The 18,328-nt window shown below is 41.3% G+C and overlaps 1 protein-coding gene across 1 annotated transcript in view; it reads left to right on the forward strand.

Moving 5' to 3' along the window:
- The window catches only part of MACROD2 (MACRO domain containing 2), a 2,334,919-nt gene that overhangs the window by 2,116,102 nt on the left and 200,489 nt on the right, over positions 1–18,328 (forward strand). The window contains exon 10 of the mRNA XM_018056932.1: positions 12,064–12,108. Coding sequence (XP_017912421.1) covers positions 12,064–12,108 — 45 coding nt within the window. The remainder of the gene's footprint in view (positions 1–12,063; positions 12,109–18,328) is intronic.

An 18,328-nucleotide genomic window follows, 5' to 3' on the forward strand; every position in this document is an offset into this window, starting at 1 on the left:
AAAGGGGAAGAATGTGCTGTGTGTGTAGCAAATGCTGATAAACAGCAGAACAAATAAAGACCTAAGGACACAGGCCTTGACTAAGCAGAGTTTGATCTCATTAGGGAGTTCTGATAAAAGAGAAGGGCGGATGCTGTAGGCATCTGGACAAAAAACCCCTACAAGGTGCTTTAGAAAGACTCCTCAGACATTCTGGGTAGACCGGTTTCTGCTGTGTAGTTGAAAACATTGAGGCCGATGTGGGAAAAGTAACAATAACTTATGAGAATAGTGTATAAATGAAATAGTTTCTAATAAGACACAGAAGTAAGAATAAACAATAGAGTAGGTGAAAATCCTCCAACCTACATGACACCATATGTGTAGACCCGACTTGTGCCCGTAGCCACATCTTCTTTTTAAATGTATTTTATTGAAGGGCAGTTGATTTACAAAGTTGTGTTCATTTCTGCTGTACAGCAGGGTGATTTAGTTATGCATATACGTATATTATTTTTCATATTCTTCATTATAGGATGTTGAATATAGTTCCCTGTGCTATTCAGAGGGCCTTGTTTTCTGTCCATTCAATATATAATAGTTTGCATCTGCTAATGCCAAATTCTCACTCCATCCCTCCCCCACTTCTCATTCCCTTTGGCAACCACAAGTCTCTTTCCTAGGCCTGTGAGTCTGTTTCTACTTCAGATAAATTCATTTGTGTCATATTTTAGATTCCACATGTAAGTGATATCATATGGTATCTACCTTTCTCTGTCTGACTTGGTCTGTCCATGTGGCTGTAAATGGCATTTTTTCATTTTTTTTTTTTTAATGGCTGTGTAGGCAATGGCACCCAACTACAGTACTCTTGCCTGGAGAATCCCATGGACGGAGGAGCCTGGTAGGCTGCAGTCCATGGGGTCACTAAGAGTCAGACACGACTGAGCGATTTCACTTTCACTTTTCACTTTCATGCCTTGGAGAAGGAAATGGCAACCCACTCCAGTGTTCTTGCCTGGAGAATCCCAGGGATGGGGGAGCCTGGTGGGCTGCTGTCTATGGGGTCGCACAGAATTGGACATGACTGAAGCAACCTAGCAGCAGCAATATTTCATTCAGGAGACCCCCAGTTTGATTCCTGGGTCAGGAAGATCCCCTGGAGAAGGGATAGGCTACCTGCTCCAGTATTCATGGGCTTCCCTGGTGGCTCAGACAGTAAAGAATCCACCTGCAATGTGGGATACCTGGGTTCAATCCCTGGGCTGAGAAGATCCCCTGGTGGAGGGCATGGCAACCCACGCTACTATTCTTGCCTGAAGAATCCCATGGACAGAGGAGCCTAGCAGGCTATAGTCCATAGGGTCACAAAGAGTCAGACATGACTGAGTGACTAAGCACAGCACAGCACAGTATTTCATTCATCCAGTGATGGAAATTTAGGTTGTTTCCATGTGTGGGCTGTTGTAAATGGTGCTGCTATGATCTTTGGGTTGCATGTATCTTTTTGAATGATTGTTTTGCCCAAGTACAGGAGTGGGATCTCAGCCAAACATCTCTGAAGAGGTGTCTATCTCCTTCACTTGCTATTTACTCAGCAGTCCACAGCAATCATGCAGTTCTCTCTACCCTGCTACAGTTGCTGTCCTTGTGGAGGTTATCAAAACCTGTTGGATGGATGGAGTGTGGTTATTGAAACCAGTGAATATTTGATCACGTGATTCCATGTGACCCTTTGCAGCCTTTATCTCACCTGCCTGGGCATCCTTTATAACCTGTTGACCCTTCTGTCTCCACTTCTCTCTGTATCCTCACTGCACACGGCCATCTCCAGCCAAGAGTCCCTCAGCATCTCTCACTCAACACATCTAAAACTAAATCGAAATTCTCCCCTTCCCCATCACCCCACTCCTGAACCCCATATCTCAGGGATTGGTACCATCATGTACCTAGTTGGCCAAGCCAGAAGCAGCAGAACCATGCAGTTTTCTGAGTAATGCCTTTTATTTATTGATTTATTCATAAATGAATGAGATTTGAATACACCTCTAGGTCAATGACCAGGCGGGGGGAAAGAGAAAAAAAATGTTTTGACTTTTTAAAAAAACTTTCTCCTGGCCCTCTCAGTGACCTTCCATAAAGTAAATTTAGCAATTTGTTAGATCCAGGGGACCCCGATTTCCAATGTAATGCAAGATACTCAGTCTGTAAGGAATTCATCTTTATCAGTCTTTCCTTGCTTTCAATTTCTGCTTTGTCAAGTTTCCCAAAAAGCCATGAGGATACCTTTATCTTTCCTGCTTCATGGAAATCCTGAAAATTTTGGAGCACTGTGTTTTTGCTAATGCTGTCTCCTTTCTCTGCAAATGCAAATTGTTCCTAGAAGCCATGGATAATGAATTATTTTAAAAATAAAGGATAAATAAAAAGCCTGTGGTGTGAAAATTAAGCCTTAGGAGAGAGGACTTGGGTGCACATGAAATAAAAGCTGAGATCACTGTAATTGTTCTGCTTTACAGACTTGCCCACATCCGGGGGTGTCCCTGAAGTTTCGACTAGTGTTGTGTTATCTATTTCACGTGCCTGTCATTCATTTTCCCCCCACCTCCACCCACCCCCTGCCTGGGAGTGGAGAGGCTGCCTTAATAGTCCATGAGGGTAACTTTCCTTTGTAACACACTCCTTTGTCCTTGCAACCCACAGGTCTCTTTGAATGAAGCTGGAGCTTCAGTGGACATGTACACGTCCGTCCATGTACATGTCCCTCAGCCAATCTGAGGGTCCTGGCCATGGATCATGATAACCATGCCTTCCAGCTATGTGTTAGCTGGGTGATTTCAAGCACATGTTATCTTATGAGGAGAAGAACTGTGTCTTGCTCCCAGAAACCATGTGGTTTGGGCATCCCTTACCTGCCGGGGTCCAGCCCCGGTGGATCCAGGGTAATTCAAAGGGGGGGACGGAATCAGCGTCCTGGAAAAAACGTATTTAATTACAGATATAGAGAGAGATTAGAAACAGCTAGTGTAGTAGGAGAATTAATGGAGAAAAGAGGCTGAATAACTGGTTTACGTGGAATACTAATCACCACCTCCGTAGGCCACAGGCGTCTTTCCATTCTCCCGAAGGAGAGGAGGCACTGGAGCCTCCCCGGTCTGATCTCAGAAGTCCAGGCAGAATTAGCAGGCTTGGTGAGTACCCACATTTCAGATGGGAATTCAGCCAGGAAAGCGGGGAGCAAGAAAGAAACGACACGGGGGAATCAGTCTTTCCAGAAACTGATCCGATTTCTTCATTTTTCAGGTTTGTTTATGTACCTTTTTGTTATACATAGGGATGAATACAGAGTCACGCAGGGGTCAGCAGACCTGACCCTTGTCACAATCAGGTGCTTCATATAAAATTATGCAAAGGTCTTATGAGTTTCATCATCTTCTAGCCATGAGGTCTGCTGACATTTTATGGCCCTTTCTGATATCAGTCAGTTAACCAGAAAACTTATTTTTCCAGGGGTGATTTTTTCTTAAGTCAGGCACCACCCTCCAAATAAAGTTGCATTCCTATAGGGTGAGGGTGTAGTGAGTTACAATCAAGAAAGGAATTTACTTAACCTAAGGTTTAACATGATTAATCTTAAAGGTTAATACTTATTTCTCCTATATGCTAGTTATATTCATTATAAGGGCAGGAATATGGAGATTTAGCAGCAAATATTGGCTCAACAAATGTAAACCCTTCACCAATGTTCCCCTTAAGATCTATTTTGTCTTAAGATAGTGATAAAGTTACATTTTTACATAGCATAGTGATTTATAACAAAGTGCAGTGATCTATAACAAAAGAGAAGATTCATTAACTCAAAAATCTAGTATTGCTAACATCAAAAAACTACTATATTTCCTTTTCTATATTCCAAATACATTGATTAAGATATTCCCAGGTGCCTAAGGATATGGAGGCCTGATGGCAGTCATTGACTCATCAATGAAAAAAGCCCTACGCTAATACTCCAAACTCTCTGTGCTGTTTATGGTTGAGAGGTTGTCACACGAGCTAGTCTGTCAGCAGAGAGGTTTGACCTGAGACATCCTTGTCACACCCAGGGCAGGGAATTAGCAGTAATTATTGGCAAGACAAATTAAAAAACCCTTCACCAATATAATTTCTAATCAACCCACTATACTATACTAATAATTTTCTAACTTCTCAAAGGAGTCTGTATTTAGAAAGTTTTAAAGCATCTTGTGCCTCTCAAGGTTGGGAGGCTGTAAACAATCACATGCGGCCAGACAAGCCTGATCAGGCAGGCCAGAGAACCTCCAGAGTTCGTAAGTTGAAACACTTTTGTCACGCCCAGGAATTTTTATTAACTGGAGCTGCAAGTTAACTCCTTCTCCGAGAGAAATGGTTATGGGGGAGAGCTCCCCGTAAAGTACTCTGGTTTGGGGGGTAGATGCTTGGGAACAGGAGGTTTCCTGAGGCTTGATCACGCCTTTGCGTATGTCAAGCTTCCTTCCTCATGACCTTTGCTATGGGCGGAGTTCCTCACGCTGGCTCCCAACACTTACCAGCATCAGTATTGGTTAAACATCCAAGTTAGCTTAGCTTGGATGTAAAGTGAGGCAGCTACTGCTTTTGAAAGATTTTCCTCCAATGCACAAATAGTACTTTGGAATATCAGCTTACATGAGCATCACCTGGAGGGCTTATTAAAATACAGAGTGATGGGTCCCTCCCCGAGAACTTCTGATCTTTTATGGGACCCAAGAACTTACAATTCTAACAAGTTATCAGATGATAATGCCAATGACGCTGCTGGTCCAGAGACCCCACTTTAGACTGAAGTTCCGGGGGGTTTTGTAGTTTGTCTGTTTTCTTTTTACTTCCCTCAAAGACTGCATTAATTATGGGAACTCTAGGTAAGTAGAGAAGTAAGAGGTAAACCCCAAGTCATTGCAAAACCTGTGGCATACTTTGTTTTTCAAGGAAGCATGGGACCATTTTTTACTATTTACCTTCTCCAAAGACAGATATCTTTAAGCCAACAATCTTTCATATTAACTCAATCTCCCATAAAAGATAAAGTAGACAGCTGTGAAAGTAGGTAAAATGCTTCCTTATGAAGGGCCTTCTGAAGTGTATAAAGCTAGGTGTTACTGAAAACTAGTTGTTTTTCGTACTTGTATTTGATCTAAATAAGAACTTTAGTCATATTTGTACTTTCTGTGAAGAATTCAACAGGTTAATCTGACAGTGAGGTAAATAAAAATTATATCCATTATGAAATTCATATCAAAGAGGCCCCTTAAGATGAAACTGAGCCTTAGTCTCTGTGCCCTTGGCAGAGGAAGTGAAGTGAAAGTCGCTCGTCGTGTCTGACTCTTTGCGACCTCATGGACTATACAGTCCATGGAATTCTCCAGGCCAGAATACTGGAGTGGGTAGCGGTTCCGTTCTCCAGGGGATCTTCCCAACCCAGGGATTAAGCCCAGGTCTCCGCATTGCAGATGGATTCTTCACCAACTGAGCCACCAGGGAAGCCCTGGCGGAGGGAGGAAAGGGGATTTTCTGGAGTTGGCATTTCTGAACATACAGAATAATACCAGCTGATGGATTGCTCTCTATTTTGAAATGGTATCACTCTGGCTGAGAACCTTATATTTTATTTTTGTCCTCTAACAAAAAAATAGGATGCTTGAAGAACCGTTAAAAAGGACAGCTCTCTGCCCACACTCCAAACATGTTTTAACTTCTTTCCAAGTTTGAATGGCATCACTCCCATCTCCATAGGCTATCATCTTCTTTTATACATTATCTTTTGGTTCCAGCTTTTGTTTGAAAAAAAAAATTATTGCTAGAAATGTATTGCGTAAATATGGCTCCAGTGAGCACACTATGTAGAATGATGTTGTGCTTGTACTAAACTGGATTTCATTAATAAGTAACAGCACATTAGGTGCTTTGCAGACCAAAGTACTCTTGCTTGAGTTTAACACAAATACCAAAATATGAAGGCATGTTTAAAGTAAATTTCTCTCATAAAAAAAAAAAACAAGTTATCACTCAATGGATGGTATGTTACGTCTCTGCTTAAAGTTGTTTGGCTCTCAGGATACACTTTAAATGCTTCAACCTGGTGTAGTAATCAAGATTCTTCAGAGAAACAGAACCAACAGTATAGATATGGAAAGAGATGTATTATAAAGAAAAGGCTCCCACAGTTATGAAGGCTAACAAGTCCCAAGATCTGTAGTGGGCAAGCTTGAGAACCAGGAGAGTCGATAGGGTAGTTTCAATCCAGATGTTGACATGCTTGAGACCCAGGAAGAGCCCTTGTTCCAGTTTGAGGTCAAAGACACAAGATATTCAGTGTCTCAGCACAGAGGTAGGTAGTCTGGCAGAAAGAGTCCCCTCTTACCTGGGGGAGGGTCAGCCTAACAGACTGGATGAGATCCATGGGGGGACAATCTGCTTTACTCAGTCTATGGATTCAAATGTTAACTTCATCCAGAATCCTCCTGCCAGACACTCTCAGCATAGTGTTCAGCAAATGTCTGGGCACTCTATGGTCCAGTCATGTTGAGACATAAAATTAACTACCATATTCAGCATGAACCAGAGAAGACTTTTCAATAGTAGAACAGATCACTTTATCCAGAGTTCTGTAAATTCTCCCTTCAGCCATTCAGAGCTAGTTTTATTGCCTTCAAAGCATCTTGCCTGTTCACATCCACGTGTTTTTAGCTCCATTTCCCTTTGCTTGAGCTCCATTAACCTTGTCTTACTTTGAATACCCAACCCCCTCTCCATTCCAGAAGCAGACTTGAAGCAAGATTCAAGTGGAAATCTTTACACCAGCAGGGAGTGGAAATGTCATGGAATTACCCTCCCCTCCAGGGCAGCCTTTTACAAAGTGACCGGCAGGATTTGCATACAAGGCTTCCAGCTCCCTTGCTTTCTGGTTTTGCTTTCCTATGCCACCCACTTCTTTGTGAGGTCTTTGAGGGAGGGGAGTGTCATCTTGTATCTCCAAAGCCTCCCATGGTTCTGGCACACAGTACTGGCCTGTAAATAGTTAAGTAGTACATGTAGTAATAATAATGACATGACGACAGTGACAGCCAGTATTCAATGAATGTTCCTTCTGTATAAGGACTTTACTTGTATTACCAACTCTAGAAGAATGGTGATTTTATCACCCCTATGCTATCAATAGAGTCTATTTTCAAATGTAAGCTCTGAGGTCACATTTTCTGAGAACCCTTCCCAGTAGCCTTGACTAGAAGCCTCTATCCCTCCTCTGGCACCTTTTGTAATGGCAATGACTGCTCTGCACCATATATTTGAATTTCTCTGCATGTCTTAGTTTCCTTACTCTTGATGAGTTTCTAGATAAGGTTTTATTTAAGTGTCTGATTTATTTCTGTGTTTTCTATTTCGCCAAACACAAGCCTTGCACATACCAGGCTACCAATTAGTGTTTGTCAGAAGGACAAATGAATACAAGGGGAGAGATCAGAGAGATCTTTGACATTTCCTTTATTTTCCCCTAGAAAATATAGTCTTTTCCTTCCCACTCTGAGATTCCAGAGGGTCTGTTGTCATAGAGATGATTCTATATATTTTAGGCAGTTTTGGAAAATAAAATTCTATTTTAATACATTAAGTTTAGAAAAAAGTCTGTGAAGAGTTTACTTTGTAGAATTTAGGTAATCATTTGGTTAGAAAACCACATTTCCAAGAAATAGCTATTCTTCCTCCTAAAATTATATTCATAAAAAGAATGAGAAAAAGAAATTATGTAGAAAATCACAACTGTTTCTAACAATCTGTATGAAAGAAATTTTACTTCTTTGAAATGTAATTGTGGCCATCAAGAATTATCTGTATAACACTTCAAATTAAATGCATTTTCCACTTCTGCTATTATATCTCTAATCTTCATTAATAATTAAAACTTTGAGAAATGGTATATTGAATAAATCTGGCTAGGAAGTTGCAAATCTTGACTGAGTCCCTTTTCTTACAGACCATCTTCTAAATACATGCTGTCCTGATATACAGGAAATACTTAGAAAGTATAAACTAGGAATTCTCAGTTTGGCTAATATAAAATGAGATTAAAACAAAACAAAAATCACAAGAATTTAACTCAGCAGAAATTTCTTTGTTGATTCCAATGTATAAGCAGTTGAATTAGGTCCAATGGGAGACAAAAGAACACAGATGTTCTTTATCTTTGTAGGATTTATGATCTAGAGTTGGGCCTATGGAAAACAGATAGTTTACGAGTTACTAGGCTGTGGGATTTGATGGTAAAATAGCTAATACTTAGCCTTGGAATATGGAATGAAGCAGGGCAAAGGCTAATAGAGTTTTGCCAAGAGAATGCACTGGTCATAGCACACACCCTCTTCCAACAACACACAGAAGACTCTACACATGAACATCACCAGATGGTCAACACCAAAATCAGATTGATTATATTATTTACAGCCAAAGATGGAGAAGGTGTATACAGTCAACAAAAACAAGACCAGGAGCTGACTGTGGCTCAGATCATGAACTCCTTATTGTCAAATTCAGACTTAAATTGAAGAAAATGGAGAAAACCACCAGACCATTCAGGTATGACCTAAATCAAATCCCTTGTGACTATACAGTGGAAGTGAAAATTAGATTTAAGGGACTAGATCTGATAGACAGAGTGCCTGAAGAACTATGGACGGAGGATCGTGACATTGTACAGGAGACAGGGATCAAGATCATCCCCAAGAAAAAGAAATGCAAACAAGCAAAATGGCTGTCTGGGGAGGCCTTAGAAATAGCTGAGAAAAGAAGAAAAGTGAAAAGCAAAGGCGAAAAGGAAAGATATACCCACTTGAATGCAGAGTTCCAAAGAATAGCAAGGAGAGAGAAGAGAGCATTCCTCAGTGATCAATGCAAAGAAATAGAGGAAAAGAACAGAATGGGAAAGACTAGAGATCTTCTCAAGAAAATTAGAGGTACCAAGGGAACATTGAATGCAAAGATGGGCTCAATAAAGGATAGAAATGGTATGGACCTAACAGAAGCAGAAGATATTAAGAAGAGGTGGCAAGAATACACAGAAGAACTATACAAAAAAGATCTTCATGACCCAGATAATCACAATGGTGTGATCGCTCACCTAGAGCCAGACATACTGGAATGTGAAGTCAAGTGGGCCTTAGAAAGCATCACTACGAACAAAGCTAGTGGAGGTGATGGAATTCCAGTTGAGCTATTTCAAATCGTAAAAGATGATGCTGTGAAAGTGCAGCACTCAATATGCCAGCAAATTTGGAAAACTCAGCAGTGGCCACAGGACTGGAAAAGGTGAAGTTTTCATTCCAATCCCAAAGAAAGGCAATGCCAAACAATGATCAAACTACTGCACAATTGCACTCATCTCACATGCTAGTAAAGTAATGCTCAAAATTCTGCAAGCCAGGCTTAAGCAATATGTGAACCATGAACTTCCCGATGTTCAAGCTGGTTTTAGAAAAGGCAGAGGAACCAGAGATCAAATTGCCAACATCTGCTGGATCATGGAGAAAGCAAGAGAGTTCCAGAAAAACATCTATTTCTGGTTAATTGACTATGCCAAAGCCTTTGATTGTGGATCACTATAAAATTCTTTAAGAGATGGGAATACCAGACCACCTGACCTGCCTCAAGAGAAACCTACATGCAGGTCAGGAAGCAACACTTAGAACTGGACATGGAACAACAGACTGGTTTCAAATAGAAAAAGGAGTACGTCAAGGCTGTATATTGTCACCCTGCTTATTTAACTTCTTTGCAGAGTACATCATGAGAAACGCTGGGCTGGAAGAAGCACAAGCTGCCAGGAGAAATATCAATAACCTCAGATATGTAGATGACACCACCCTTAAGGCAGAAAGTGAAGAGGAACGAAAAAGCCTCTTGGGGAAAGTGAAAGAGGAGAGTGAAAAACTTAGCTTAAAGCTCAACATTCAGAAAACGAAGATCATGGCATCTAGTCCCATCACTTCATGGGAAATAGATGGGGAAACAGTGGAAACAGCATCAGACTTTATTTTTGGGGGCTCCAAAATCACTGCAGATGGTGATTGCAACCATGAAATTAAAAGATGCTTACTCCTTGGAAGGAAAGTTATGACCAACCTAGATAGCATATTCAAAAGCAGAGACATTACTTTGCCAACAAAGGTCCATCTAGTCAAGGCTATGATTTTTCCAGTGGTCATGTATGGATGTGAGAGTTGGACTGTGAAGTAAGCTGAGCACCGAAGAATTGATGCTTTTGAACTGTGGTGTTGGAGAAGACTCTTGAGAGTCCCTTGGACTGCAAGCAGATCCAACCAGTCCGTTCTGAAGGAGATCAGTCCTGGGTGTTCATTGGAAGGACTGATGCTAAAAGCTGAAACTCCAATACTTTGGTCACCTGATGCGAAGAATTGACTCATTGGAAAAGACTCTGATGCTGAGAGGGATTGGGGGCAAGGGGACGACAGGGATGAGATGGCTGGATGGCATCACTGACTCGATGGACATGAGTTTGGGTGAACTCTGGGAGTTGCTGATGGACAGGGAGGCCTGGAGTGCTGTGATTCTTGGGTTCACAGAGTTGGACACAACTGAGCGACTGAACTGAGCTTAGCGTCAAATGATGTTTCAGCATCTGTCCTAGTTTTTATGTTATATTATCTCATTTAATCCTCACAATAACTCTCTGTAGGAGGTACTATCATTATCTCACTTTATGGCTGATGAACTTGAAACCCAGGAACATTAGGTAATTTCTCCAAGAACACATACTTGGTGAATGTGTGGGTAGAGGAGCCAGTATACAGATCTAACCCTAAAGGCCCTTAAAGTCCATACTCAGAATGCAGTGAAAATAAGGTAAAGAGAATATTATTCATTCAGATTTGGGTGGAGCAGACATTACTGTGCCTCAGCTTTGGCCTTGAGGTATAAGTGTGAACAGAGATGGAGAAAAGCATTGCTTCCAGGACTGAGGCAGGAGGGAGGAAGCTAAAGGAAGCCTCAGAAAATAAGGAAGAGCCAAGCGTTGCCATGCGTGTAGTTGGCAGCATGAGCAGAACAGGGGTGGTGAAACCGGGAAGCGTGGTTGGAACCAGATATTGTTGGCCTTGAGTGATACTCCAACGATGTAGACTTTTCTTATTAGAGAATGGTTGTCTAGTGGTTGTGAATCAGATGCGAGCAGTGTTTTAATACTGATTTGACAGCTACATGTAAAGGGAATTGGTGTCAGAAGTGGGAAGAAGAGCAGGACAGTCGGAAAACCAAAAAAACCCAAAAGTGAACGGCGCCGAGAGTTGGGATTTGGGTGCAATAATGTGAGTGAAGGAGAAGAAACATGGAAATAGGACAGGATTTGGCACTGGCTGGATGTGAGGAACATATAAGGAGAGGAGATGATCACATGTAACAGTTCAGAAAAACAAATACGTCATTCAGCAGGCAGAGGAAGCATACGTCTGGGTCCTGTCAAAGGGGCTTATTCTAGAAGATGAGATGCGAGGGTTTAAGTAGGAATGGAGTAACTGGTAGGGACAGTTGAAAGTACATTTTCCACGTGTAGCAGACAAGCACTTTTCCTGGTGCAGGGCAAAGGCTGGATGGTGTGTCAGCCTACAATAAAATGGTGATGCCTGCATTTCTTAGGTACTTCAGGTAAGCAAACACACCTTTAATAAATGCAAACAATGTGACATTTAAAATCTGTGATTTTTATTTTTTTTTAGAAATTGAAGTGACCAAAGTGACCATATATAACTTTTATAAGTGAAACAGATTATTGTGTATATATTTTGTTATGAAATATGTAATAACTTTTAAAGGAAATATAAACCCTAGTTGTTAAACTGTGCTCTAATGTATATACTTTCTTCCTAATTAAGCATGATAATATAAGTCAGTGGCAAGTCATGATTTAATACTCTTTTCTACTAAATGTTTTCTTTAGCTTGATTTTTTTGTTAGACAAATTGGAGAATAGTGGTATTTCTAGCTTTCATACGAGTTTTTCTTTTTCTTATTTTTTAACAGATGATAATAATGAAGAAGAAGATGTTGATATGAAAGAAGATTCAGGTATTAATGTTTTTATTCTTAGGGGATAGACAAGGATCATTTTGTTGTTGATGTATACCTTATATCTTCCAAAGAAAGACAAAATAAGGCTAACATAATAGAAATGTACACTCAAGGTTACAAAATAAGGAAGTGGTCATTCTAACTCATAGCTAATATGTGTGTGTATGGGTGTGTTAGTCGCTCAGTTATGTCCAACTATTTGCGACCCCATGGACTATAGCCCACTGGGCTCCTCTGTCCATGGGATTCTTCAGGCAAGAATACAAGAGTGGGTTGCCATTTCCTTCTCTAGGGGATCTTCCTGACCCAGGGTTTGAACCCGGGTCTACTGCTTTGCAGGTGGATTCTTTACCATCTGAGCCACCATGGAAGCCCCATTCATAACTAATAAATTTCCTGTATTTAAACATTAAACTTGACTTCGAGCTTCCTGAGAGCTAAGGTAAAAATGGACCATGATGTCATTACTGGAAGTATATAACAAATCACCCCCAAAACTTAGTGGCTAAAGCACCTGCATATATGCTGAAATATTCTGTGGGTCAGAAATTCACAGCAGGACTGATTTGATAATACTTGTTCACAGAATCTGAGGCTTCAACAGGAAGACTCAGCAGCTGGGGATTAGAATCACTAGAAGATTTGTTCACTCATATATGTCTGGCTGGTGGGGTTTCGTAGGTAGCTCAGTGGTAAAGAATCTGCTTGCCAAGCAGGAGACCTGGGTTCGATCCCTGGGTCGGGAAGATACCTTGGAGGAGAAAATGCCATCCAGTCCAGTATTGTTGCTTGGGAAATCCCATGGACAGAGGCATTTGACGGGCTACAGTCCACGGGGTCGCAAAGAGTCAGACTCGACTTAGGGATTGAGCAGCAGCAGTGTGTCTGGCTGGTGATTGACAGGCCTGTCACCTGAGACCTTGGCTGGGACAGTTTTCTGAAATACCTGTGCATGGCCTCCTTCTGTGTTCTGGGCTTCCTTCCAGTGGCTAGTTTCCTTTTGGTTTCTCTATAGAGTGAGTGAGCCAGACACATTCCTATCTTAAGTCTCATCCTCAAGAATCCCATAGAATTACTTCCACCACACTCTTTTCTTTGGAATGGTTCTTCACCAGCCCACCCAGCCTCAGAGGAGCAGAGAATAGACTCAGTTTCCTGACAGGAATCAGTGAGGGTCTGTGTAGCAGAGAGGACCTGAAAAACGGCTGAGGGAATCTTTGGGAAATGCATTTTGTACACGTGATATATTGTTCTCATTATCAGAAAGTGAGATACATTCCTGCTCCTCAGAAAAAGACCAGTGTTTGATGAGAGGAATCTAGTGGTTAAAAACATTGGTTCTGGCCTGAGGTCAAGATGAGCTTGATAATGAATACATCAGTCAGTTGGCCTGGATTCAAGCCTAGCTCCTCCACTTAAAGACTTTGGATTAGAGCTTTCTCTGTTAGCCTCAGTTTACACTTCTGATGGTAACAACTCTTACCCTACAGTCTTGTTGGGGCCCTGAATGAGATATCGTACCTGGAATGTTCCTTGAATAGCTGGTGATCGCTTTGTTTACTCAACGTATCTGACGCATATTAGAAAGTACAGAGCTCAATTCTGTGGGACGAGAGCCCCGTGTTTCTCACTATGGTGTCACGCTGCTCTAGATGCGAGATGGGGCCTGTTTTCAGAACTGAAATACATATCTTAGAGACTGTCATTTTGTGTGACCTCTATTGCTGCCAGGACTCCCTACAAATCACTGACAACTTGGTTCTGAACAGCTCCACAAACAGGGAGCTCTTTAAACGGTGTGGCAGACAGTCTTGTTGGGCAAGGTTTGGTTAAGATCATCCTTCTCCTTGTGAAGTTCAATCTCTATCCCTCACCCGACCTCCCACTGTCCTCGTGGAGGAATAATATCTGTTCTTTTCGGTAGTAACAGTTCCCTGGAACAACAATCTGACGTTCTATCCACTCTTGTACCTCTGTTCTCCCCAGAGCCGTGGATTCAGGGAGCGTGGTAGGCAGAGGAAGGATCTCAAAGTCAGGAGTGGAATGGAGGAGGGGGAGGAGGGACAAGACAGCAGCTCTGGGTTCCCTTCCTGGAGCCCCCTTGGCAGTCCGGTTGTTGTACAACATGGGCAGCTTTCGAAGGAAAGTTCTTGTCTCTGTTCATGAAAGAAAACTCAAAGTATCAGGGAGTTAACTTCTCTGGAGTACCTCTCAGCCAAGGTTGAGCAGGATATGGTTGATCAGTCCCATTGCAGGATGCATCTGAGGCTTGTCCTAGTCCAGCACTGCCCAGTAGAAATCTAACAAGAGCCTCAAATGAAAGCCTGATAATTCAGATAATTTCAGATTTTCTTTTAGTCACCTTGAAAAATGTAAAACTAGACAAGTGAAATTAACATTGTATGTAACATATCAAAAATAGTATCATTTCTACATAAGCAATATAAAAATTGGTCAGATATTTTAGATTCTTTTATTTTTCCACACTAAGTTTTTAAAATTTGTGGGTATGTCAATGTGTGGAAAAACCAATACAATATTGTAAAGTAAAAATAAATAAATGAAAAATAAAATTTGTGTGTATTTCACACGCACATTTTAAATCAGACTATTCACATTTCCAGTATCATTGGCAATATGTAATAATAGACAGTGGGGTTCAATACTATCACCCAGAGGCTCCTGGTAGAAATGAATTGTCCACATCTGAACTTTCTCATTAATACACTTATTGGTTGCTCTCCCTTTCTGGTCTTACTTCCCTGCTCCCCTCTGCTGCTTCCTGGGATAATCTCTCAAATTAATACTTGCACTCAAACGTTTGTCTCTTTGTCTTCTGAGAAAATTCAACTTCAAGGACTCTGCTTCCCTTTTGTAAAACATAAAGCCCAAGGCAAAATTTCAATTAAAATATCAATTAGTATACTCAAGATAGCTTATTACTTAAAAGAACCATAGATTGAAAAAAGTGGTCACTTCACTTCAGTTGCTCAGTCAAGCACGACTCTTTTCGACCCCATAGACTGCAGCATGCCAGGCCTCCCTGTCCATCACCAACTCCAGTAGTTTACTCAAACTCATGTCCATTGAGTCGGTGATGCCATCCAACCATCTCATCCTCTGTCATGCCCTTCTCCTCCTACCTTCAGTCTTTCCCAGCATCAGGGTTTTTTCAACTGAGTCAGTTCTTCGCATCAGGTGGCCAAAGTATTGGAGTTTCAGCTTCAGCATCAGTCCTTCCAATGAATATTCAGGACTGATCTCCTTTAAGATGGACTGGTTGGATCTCCCTGAAGTCCAAGGGACTCTCAAAAGTCTTCTCCGACACCACAGTTCAAAAGCATCAATTCTCTGGTGCTTAGCTTTCTTAATAGTCCACATCCATACATGACTACTGGAAAAACCATAGCCTTGACTAGATGGATCTTTGTTAGCCAAGTAATGTCTCTGCTTTTCAATATGCTGTCTAGGCTGGTCATAACTTTTCTTCCACGGAGCAAGTGTCTTTTAAATTCATGGCTGCAGTCACCATCTGCAGTAATTTTGGAGCCCCCCAAAATAGTCTGTCACTGTTTCCACTGTTTCCCCATCTATTTCCCATGAAGTGATGGGACTGGATGCCATATTTTTCTGAATGTTGAGATTTAAGCCAACTTTTTCACTGTCCTCTTTCACTTTCATCAAGAGGCTCTTAAGTTCTTCTTTGCTTTCTGCCATAAGGGTGGTGTCATCTGTATATCTGAGGTTATTGATATTTCTCCTGGCAATCTTGATTCCAGTTTGTGATTGATCCAGCCCAGCATTTCTCATGATGTACTCTGCATAGAAGTTAAATAAGCAGGGTGACAATATACAGCCTTGACATGCTCCTTTTCCTATTTGGAACCAGTCTGTTGTTCCATGTCCAGTTCTAACTGTTGCTTCCTGATGTGCATACAGGTTTCTCAAGAGGCAGGTCAGGCGGTCTGGTGTTCCCATCTCTTAAAGAATTTTCCACAGTTTATTGTGATCCACACAGTCAAAGGCTTTGGCATAGTCAATAAAGCAGAAATAGATGTTCTGGAACTCTCTTGCTTTTTCAATGATTCAGCAGATGTTGGCAATTTGATCTCTGGTTCCTCTGTCTTTTCTAAAACCAGCTTGAACATCTGGAAGTTCATGGTTCATGTATTGCTGAAGCCTGGCTTGGAGAATTTTGAGCATTACTTTACTAGTGTGTGAGATGAGTGCAATTGTGCGGTAGTTGGAGCATTCTTTAGCATTGCCTTTCTTTGGGATTGGAATGAAAGCTGACCTTTTCCAGTTCTGTGACCTCTGCTGACTTTTCCAAATTTGCTGGCATATAGAGTACAGCACTTTCACAGCATCATCTTTCAGGATTTGAAATAGCTCAGCTGGAATTCCATCATCTCCACTAGCTTTCTTTGGAGTGATGCTTTCTAAAGCCCAGTCCAGGATGTCTGGCTCTAGGTGAGTAATTACACTACACTAGATCATCACTCTAGCTGAATGATCAAGCACCACGTGATTATCTGGGCCGTGAAGATATTTTTTCTATAGTTCTTCTGCATATTCTTGGCACTTCTTCTTAATATCTGCTGCTTCTGTTATGTCCACACCATTTCTGTCCTGTATCGAGCCCATCTTTGCATGTACAATTCCCTTGGTGTCTCTGATTTTCTTGAAGAGATCTCTAGTCTTTCCCATTCTATTCCTTTCCTCTATTTCTTTGCACTGATCCCCAAGGAAGGCTTTCTTATCTCTCCTTGCTATTCTTTGGAACTCTGCATTCAAGTGGATATATCTTTCCTTTTCTCCTTTGCTTTTCACTTTTCTTCTTTTCACAGCTATTTGTAAGGCCTCCTCAGAGAGCCATTTTGCCTTTTTGCATTTCTTTTTCTTGGATATGTTCTTGAGTCCTGTCTCCTATACAATGTCATGAACCTCTGTCCATAGTTTATCAGCTGCTCTGTCTATCAGACCTAATCCCTTGAATCTATTTGTCATTTCCACTGTATAATCGCAGGGGATTTGATATAGGTCATACCTGAATGATCTAGTGGTTTTCCCTACTTTCTTCAATTTAAGTCTGAATTTGGCAATGCGAGTTCATAATCTGAGCCACAGTCAGCTCCCAGTCTTGTTTTTGCTAACTGTATAGAGTCTCTCCATATTTGGCTGCAAAGAATATAATCAATCTGATATTGGTATTGACATCTGGTGATGTCCATGTGTAGAGTCTTTTCTTGTGTTTTTGGAAAATGGTGTTTGCTGTGACCAGTCCGTTCTCTTGGTAAAATTCTATTAGCCTCTGCCCTGCTTCATTCTGCATTCCAAGGTCAAATTTGCCTGTTATTCCAGGTGTTACTTGACTGCCTACTTTGGCATTCCAGTCCCCTATAATGAAAAGGACATCTTTTTGGCATGTTAGTTCTAGACGGTCTTGTAGGTCTTCATAGAACCGTTCAACTTTAGCTGCTTCTGCTTCACTGGTCAGGGCATAGACTTGAATTACCGTGATACTGAACGGTTTGCCTTGGAAATGAACAGAGATCATTCTGTCCTTTTTGAGACTGCATCTAAGTACTGCATTTCAGACTCTTTTGTTGACTATGAGGGCTACCCTATTTCTTCTAAGGGATTCTTACCCACAGTATTCGATATAATGGTCATCTGAGTTAAATTCACCCATTCCAGTCCGTTTTAGTTTGCTGATTCCTAAAATGTCAATATTCACTCTTGCCATCTCCTGTTTGACCACTTCCAATTTGCCTTGATTCATGGACCTAACATTCCAGGTTCCTATGCAATATTGCTCTTTACAGCATCAGACTTTGCTTCTATCACCAGTCATGGCTACACCTGGGTGTTATTTTTGCTTTGGCTCTGTCTCTTCATTCTTTCTGGAGTTATTTACCCACTGATCTCCAGTAGCATATTGGGCACCTACTGACCTGGGGAGTTCATCTTTCAGTGTCCTATCTTTTTGCCTTTTCATACTGTTCACCCTGTCTTAAATTCCATGAATTCAGCATTAATGCGTGCACTTCACATGGAATATCCTTGGATGTCCTTGGACTATCCTTCATCCATGGAGGGCACTGCCCTTTCAGCCAGATAGTTTAAGGCCCTTATCTTGCTAAGGATCATTTGCCCAAAGTGATGTAAGTACACATTTCTAGGCAAAGGGGGCTGACTTCTTAATAAGGCGCTACTT

The sequence above is a fragment of the Capra hircus genome, chromosome 13 (assembly GCF_001704415.2).
Source record: "Capra hircus breed San Clemente chromosome 13, ASM170441v1, whole genome shotgun sequence".
Taxonomy (NCBI): domain Eukaryota; kingdom Metazoa; phylum Chordata; class Mammalia; order Artiodactyla; family Bovidae; genus Capra; species Capra hircus.